Source organism: Squalius cephalus (genome assembly GCF_949319135.1).
Source record: "Squalius cephalus genome assembly, chromosome: 5".
Classification (NCBI taxonomy): Eukaryota; Metazoa; Chordata; class Actinopteri; order Cypriniformes; family Leuciscidae; genus Squalius; species Squalius cephalus.
In genome coordinates, this window is record NC_137126.1 from 797,501 (window position 1) to 805,206 (window position 7,706).

The 7,706-nt window shown below is 47.7% G+C and overlaps 1 protein-coding gene across 1 annotated transcript in view; it reads right to left on the reverse strand.

Moving 5' to 3' along the window:
- Positions 1–7,476, reverse strand: part of abl1 (c-abl oncogene 1, non-receptor tyrosine kinase) — a 44,232-nt gene extending 36,756 nt beyond the window's left edge. The window contains exons 1-2 of the mRNA XM_079872094.1: positions 6,713–7,476; positions 6,319–6,558 (exon numbers count right to left, since the gene is read on the reverse strand). Coding sequence (XP_079728220.1) covers positions 6,319–6,454 — 136 coding nt within the window. The 5' untranslated portion in view covers positions 6,455–6,558; positions 6,713–7,476. The remainder of the gene's footprint in view (positions 1–6,318; positions 6,559–6,712) is intronic.
- Between the last annotated feature and the right edge of the window lie 230 nt (positions 7,477–7,706).

A 7,706-nucleotide genomic window follows, 5' to 3' on the forward strand; every position in this document is an offset into this window, starting at 1 on the left:
CTCACAACACAGTCATGTGACCTCACAATGATCATGTGACCTCACAAAATGATCATGTGACCTCACAACACGCTCATGTGACCTCACAACACGCTCATGTGACCTCACAACACGCTCATGTCAGGGCTCCAGACTGATTTTGCGACCAAAATTTGAGAGTGTGCGACCAGTAAATTTGCCCCCCCTTTTTTTTTTTTACACGTTAAACGTGGAAGGGGCGCGTCAATGAATCCGGGATGTGTGGCAGGCCAATGATGAGTGTGAGAAGAACAGGGAATGGCCACTGTAACTGGCTAATGTGTGTGTGTGTGTGTGTGTGGGGGGGGGGGGGTCCTAGAGATAACCGAGCGCTCGTAAACGTCCGTGGGAAGGAGACGGAGACACATATCAGTGTCGCAGACACAGTCGGAGATGAGTCAGAGGTTTGTGAGGCGATAAAGGGAAGACTGGCTGAGAGAGTTCAGCTGGTTGAGGAGCTGTAAGGAGACGAACTCCATGAGCTGCGAGTGTTGCAGTCGCGACCCCAGGACTGCGGGAACACGTTTGCAGACAGTGCACTTCGCAGTCTAAACACAATACGCTAGTCAGACGCAATCTCAGCCTCAAGCACAGAGTATGCCGTGACATGAGGAAAAACTGCGCTACTCATTTCTGCTTCACGGACCGTTGAATAGTTGAACCAGTAATAGACAGCGCAGAGCTCCTCTCGCCAGCCGCGGGCGGATCTCGATCACGCCACACCGCCACATCGCGGAGATCCAGTGAAGACATCCACTGAGTTCGCGACAGAATTAATAACATCGCTGCGAGATCCAGTGAGAAACGTTCAGATTCGACGCAGAATTCTCTGTTATAAACCATATCGGATCCAACAGCGCTGACGTGGAAGCCAGCAGAAACATGTGCCATGAGCGAACACGTTACAGAAGGCTTCAGCAACATCACCATGGGTTTACTGTAGTAACACTCACTGTAACTGTGGTATACTGTGGCTATAACAGTAGCATACACATCTTTCTCCAGCACTTCAAAACTATAATATCATATTTAAATGTTATTTTTAATGTGTTGACCAAAACATTTTTTGTTCATCCTTTAAAGATTGTCCCTATTTATAAAACTAAAAGTTTCAAGAACTCACACTTATTTAAAAAAAAAAAAAAAAAAAAAAGATTAAATTACCATTGTGAACAGTAGGTGGCAGCAGAGGACGCTTATTGCCTATTTTCACTCCCTAATATCTATTTTGCCACTCATTTTGCTTTTGAATTAATTTTAATGGTGCGTTCACACCGGACGCGAACAGCGCGTCAGGCGCGAGTGATTTCAATGTTAAGTCAATGCAAAGACGCGTTACGCGCGTAAAAAATTCCTGCGGCGCGAATGAGGCGAATTGAGCGTCTGGCGCGTTAAGCGCGAATGATTTTATTAGTGCTCTTTGTGCATTCACGCGTTTGACGCGAATTCGCGTCTGCCGCCCGAGTTGAAAAATCTGAACTTCTGCGTCAATTCGCGCCGCGTTAACCAATCAGGAGCCTGCTTGCATGCTGCTGTCACGTGGTGAAGTGACAGTTTATAATGTTATTTTATGTTTGGCCTCAATAAATTATTTTGTAATATGACTAAAATGCACAATAAAGCAAATAAAAACATAAAACTCGATTTCAATATATTAGAGATACTCATTTTGTATTGAATGCTATTTATTCCATATCTATTCTAGATTATATGAAACATTATTAATCTAATGTAAAGACAACAAACACAATTTAGTCTATAAAAACAAAAATCACAGGACAGGTTTCACTTTTGAAGGCTGGCTCCATTTATTATCAAAACAAAAATAAATCACAGATTAGGTGCGGGCTGTACAGCGCGGGCTCGTCATGCAGCGACCACTCGAGGCCGAGGCTTATACGGCCTACGCTGTCCTCGTCAGCGTCCTCACCGTTAGATCCACCAAACCTACATCCTGGAGCAAATTGCGAAACTCCTGAAACCCTCCGGAGGGTTCGGTGGACCCGAGTACAGCCACGATGTCCCCTACGCAGCTGTTTCTGCTCTCCAGAGCATATACGAGCGGTGACTCTCTCGATTAATGCTAATGCTCGATAAACATCTAAAAAAAGATGGCCGCCAACAGGTTTCGAAACTTTCGCCTCTGACGCGCGTAAATTTCGCTTCAAACTTTTGATTTTACGCGCGTCAATTTCGCTCTTGTCGCGCGAATGCACACAAAGTGGTCACGCGTATAACTAGACGCGGCAGGCGCGAATTTTGACGCATTTTCGCGTCCGGTGTGAACGCACAGTAAGACATTATGAATGATAATAGTTAAAGTTAACTTCATCTATACACCTCAGATTAAGCTCAGTGCACTGTCATCCCACAGGGTTAGGCAACCAAACACTCTCTGTAGACCTCAGTGCCCTCAGATGCTAGTCTGGAGCCTGTGAACTTAACATAAAACTGCACATTGTAATTTCTGTACGTTAAGTCTATTTATCATCAAAGCATTTGTCAGTAATGCAGTTATTTTGGGGGAAAATGTGAATAATTGCATTGCAAGCTGATTTAAGGTGTGCCCCTAGATGTTCTGCTTGCGCTCCTAAAATTTTAAGTCAGGGGCTCCAGCGCTCCTAGTAAAAAAAGTTAGTCTGGAGCCCTGCATGTGACTTCACAACATGCTCATGTGACCTTACAACACTGTCATGTGACTTCACAACGCTCTAGGGCTGGTCCGAATACCATTTTTTGAGCTTCGAAGCTTCGGAGAGAGGGGGCTGAACATATTCTTCTCTCTAATAAAGGCAGGAATCTCTGTCTGTCCGTTTGCATTTTTATTATTTCGAGAACCGTTCATCCAATCGACTTCACACGGGAGTGCAGTGTCGCATTTGGTGCAATATAGATGGACACGAGACGCGACACATTCAGAATTTAAACTTTTAGTAAACTACAGAACAGCGCGAGCGGGAAGCGGCGCACCTCACGCGAGAACGGACACTGCACTAGTGATATAAAACACACACACACAGGTCTGTTAAATTAAGCAATACTTTTAAGGTAGTCTAATATTTTTCTGACTAACAAATTACTGACACAGTAAAGGGTAGATTTAAATAAAGAAAAACTAAATTTAAAAAAAGAAAAACTAAATTTAAATAAAGAAAAAACTAAATTTAAATAAAGAAAAACGAAATTTGAATAAAGAAAAAACAAATTAAGTTAAATTAAAAACGAGATTAATTTAGATTGATAATAACGGGTAAAAAGGCTAATACATTTTCCCCTGGTTTCACAGACAGGGCTTAAGACTAGTCCTAGACTAAAATGTAAGTCTGAGCTGTTTCCACTGAAATAAACTTGCACTGACTGATCTTAAAAATATATCAGTGCCTTTTTAGTTTTAAGATGCACATCGGTAATGTTTTTTTCTAAGCATGTTTATAAAAATTACTTAAATGTCCTAATTGATCTATGGTCTAATCCTGGCTTAGTCTAAGCCCTGTCTGTGAAACCGGGCCTTTGTTTCTATTATTCTATTTTCCACAATGTCAAAGCAACGCAGCTTAACCCAAAACACAAGCTCATGCACTCCGGTCCACACACACTCCGCTGTTCTCATGCACTTCTGTCCACACACACTCTGCTGTTCTCATGCACTTCGGTCCACACACACTCCGCTGTTCTCATGCACTTCTGTCCACACACACTCTGCTGTTCTCATGCGCTTCTGTCCACACACACTCCGCTGTTCTCATGCGCTTCTGTCCACACACACTCCGCTGTTCTCATGCGCTTCGGTCCACACACACTCCGCTGTTCTCATGCACTTCTGTCCACACACACTCTGCTGTTCTCATGCGCTTCTGTCCACACACACTCTGCTGTTCTCATGCGCTTCTGTCCACACACACTCCGCTGTTCTCATGCGCTTCTGTCCACACACACTCCGCTGTTCTCATGCGCTTCGGTCCACACACACTCCGCTGTTCTCATGCACTTCTGTCCACACACACTCCGCTGTTCTCATGCACTTCTGTCCACACACACTCTGCTGTTCTCATGCACTTCGGTCCACACACACTCCGCTGTTCTCATGCGCTTCGGTCCACACACACTCCGCTGTTCTCATGCGCTTCTGTCCACACACACTCCGCTGTTCTCATGCGCTTCGGTCCACACACACTCCGCTGTTCTCATGCGCTTCTGTCCACACACACTCCGCTGTTCTCATGCGCTTCTGTCCACACACACTCCGCTGTTCTCATGCGCTTCGGTCCACACACACTCCGCTGTTCTCATGCACTTCTGTCCACACACACTCCGCTGTTCTCATGCACTTCTGTCCACACACACTCCGCTGTTCTCATGCGCTTCTGTCCACACACACTCCGCTGTTCTCATGCGCTTCGGTCCACACACACTCCGCTGTTCTCATGCACTTCTGTCCACACACACTCCGCTGTTCTCATGCACTTCTGTCCACACACACTCTGCTGTTCTCATGCACTTCGGTCCACACACACTCCGCTGTTCTCATGCGCTTCGGTCCACACACACTCCGCTGTTCTCATGCGCTTCTGTCCACACACACTCCGCTGTTCTCATGCGCTTCGGTCCACACACACTCCGCTGTTCTCATGCGCTTCTGTCCACACACACTCCGCTGTTCTCATGCGCTTCTGTCCACACACACTCCGCTGTTCTCATGCGCTTCGGTCCACACACACTCCGCTGTTCTCATGCACTTCTGTCCACACACACTCCGCTGTTCTCATGCACTTCGGTCCACACACACTCCGCTGTTCTCATGCGCTTCTGTCCACACACACTCCGCTGTTCTCATGCGCTTCTGTCCACACACACTCCGCTGTTCTCATGCGCTTCGGTCCACACACACTCCGCTGTTCTCATGCACTTCTGTCCACACACACTCCGCTGTTCTCATGCACTTCTGTCCACACACACTCCGCTGTTCTCATGCGCTTCTGTCCACACACACTCCGCTGTTCTCATGCACTTCGGTCCACACACACACTCCGCTGTTCTCATGCGCTTCTGTCCACACACACTCCGCTGTTCTCATGCGCTTCTGTCCACACACACTCCGCTGTTCTCATGCACTTCTGTCCACACACACCCCGCTGTTCTCATGCGCTTCTGTCCACACACACTCCGCTGTTCTCATGCACTTCTGTCCACACACACTCCGCTGTTCTCATGCGCTTCTGTCCACACACACTCCGCTGTTCTCATGCACTTCGGTCCACACACACACTCCGCTGTTCTCATGCACTTCTGTCCACACACACTCCGCTGTTCTCATGCGCTTCTGTCCACACACACTCCGCTGTTCTCATGCGCTTCTGTCCACACACACTCCGCTGTTCTCATGCGCTTCTGTCCACACACACTCCGCTGTTCTCATGCGCTTCTGTCCACACACACCCCGCTGTTCTCAGGCACTTCTGTCCACACACACTCCGCTGTTCTCATGCACTTCTGTCCACACACACCCCGCTGTTCTCATGCGCTTCTGTCCACACACACACACACTCCGCTGTTCTGCGCTCTAGCCAGAGAACACTCCCGTTGCTGGAACACTGAGGCGTCGGTTCTATTTCTAGCATGCAGGCGTTTTCCGCGTGGCTCGAGCCTGAGACGCGTGGCTCACAGTGTGCAAACTCCAACCTGTTAACATGGAGCCGAAATAAAAACGCTCACGCCAGCAGCCAGTGAGTCGCCGGCCTTATTCAAGCGCGAATGGGAACCGTTTCGCGGGGGACCCCAGGTGTGCAAAAAACAAACAAACAACAAAAAAAACGAATATTCGAATGTCAAATTGAATACCAACCCACCGAACGAATATTCGAATATTCGGGTCCAGCCCTACAACGCTCATGTGACCTCAATACGGTCATGTGACCCTGAACACATGCATCACTGCAAACATATGAAGGTGGACTCACAACACAAGGCTTGTTTGACTTGAACCGGCGCTGCACGGACCTCTCGGTTTATGACATCAAAATACCGCGAGAGCGAATAGAGAGCAGACGGCTCCTTATGCTTTTGAATCGCTCTCGCGGTATTTTGATGTCATAAACCGATAGGTCCGTGCAGCGCCGGTTCAAGTCAAACAAGCCTACAGTCCTGTGACCTCACAATGCTCATGTGACCTCACAACACTGTCATGTGACCACAATACGGTCATGTGACCTCACAACACGCTCATGTGACCTCACAACACGATCATGTGATCTCACAATACGGTCATGTGACCTGAACACAAATGCATGAGCCTGGACTGACCGTGAACGGTGAACACATTGCAGTTCTGCGCTCCGGGCCGCGCCGCCTCCCGCTTCCCCGAGGCCTTGATGAAGGGCAGCGCCGGCAGACTCGGTCTCCGCTGGTCCCCGACGGGCTTCCCCGGCTGCTGCCCCATAAGGGCCCGACACACACACACACACACACCGGATCCCGGTCCCGACGAGTCAGAGTCCAGCGCCGGTCACGCATCCACAGCCAGATCCAGAAGCCTGTGCGGGTCTAACCACAGATCACAGGTTTAAACGCTTAAAGTGCATAAGAGTAGACATGAGCTGTGTCCCAAACGACGCACTATACACTCTTAATAATATCGTATTAATATTGTAATAATAATGTATATCAACAATAATAATAATAATAATGTCATTCTCACGTGTCAGAGGAGGACGTAACATCAGTCTTCACGGCGATGACGTCACTGAAACCTCCACATGATCAACAGAAGGGGTGTGCTGATGAGCTGTCAATCATAGTGACGTCACGCTAATATGAATATGTCCAGGCCACCGGCTCATCAGACGTGTCAATAACTCGCTCAGATATGCTGATGTGCATGAAACTACAGTCAATTATCATCCTTATTCACTTGAAGAAATGTCTAACAATAACTTTTAAATAGCAGATCTTCGATAGTGATTGTCAAGACTGATTAGTAGTGTCGTTCATGTTACTACATGTAGTAATAACTATTTAATTACGTTTGCAGCAGCTGTAAACAAGCACATCGACGATGAGATTTCAGCTAATTAAACACATGTAGGTGTACAATAGAGTCTGTACTCTCACAGAAACTCTCACACGCGGTGTTATCCCGATTAAACCCTCGGTTCGTGTAACTTTGACTTGTAGTGTATAGTTGGAGTTTGTTGGAGTTGTAGTGGAGTCTCTCGTCACTTCCGCGTGCAGTTCTCTCTCTCTCTCGAGATCCTGAGGCGAATATAAACGCTCTCCGCGCAGTCTTTATGCCTCTCCTGTCGGGCTCGTTTCCTCACCGAACATTCCCTGCACTCTTCCGCAGTTTTTTAGTGTTGGTTCTCGCCATGTCTTCCTTTCATTTCATAACTTTCGGCACTTTTCTTGAAGTCGCTCGTCGTCGCAGGAACCGCCATATTCGCGCACGCGAGCTCAGCTCGTGACGTCACACGCACGCCGCGCTCCTCGACAGGCACCTGGCTGCAGCCTGCAGATCGGGGCGGGGCTGCACCTGGGGCGGGGCTGCACGTCTCGTCCCGCCCACATCTCTACTCATTGGTTAGTGGAGTCAAGTCATGACGTCGATTCTAGCGGGGTTTCATCTAGGCAAGCTACTCTTTTTTCTGTCTTAATTTTAATTACAATTTTTAATTCTGAGTGGCGTTTAGTGTGAT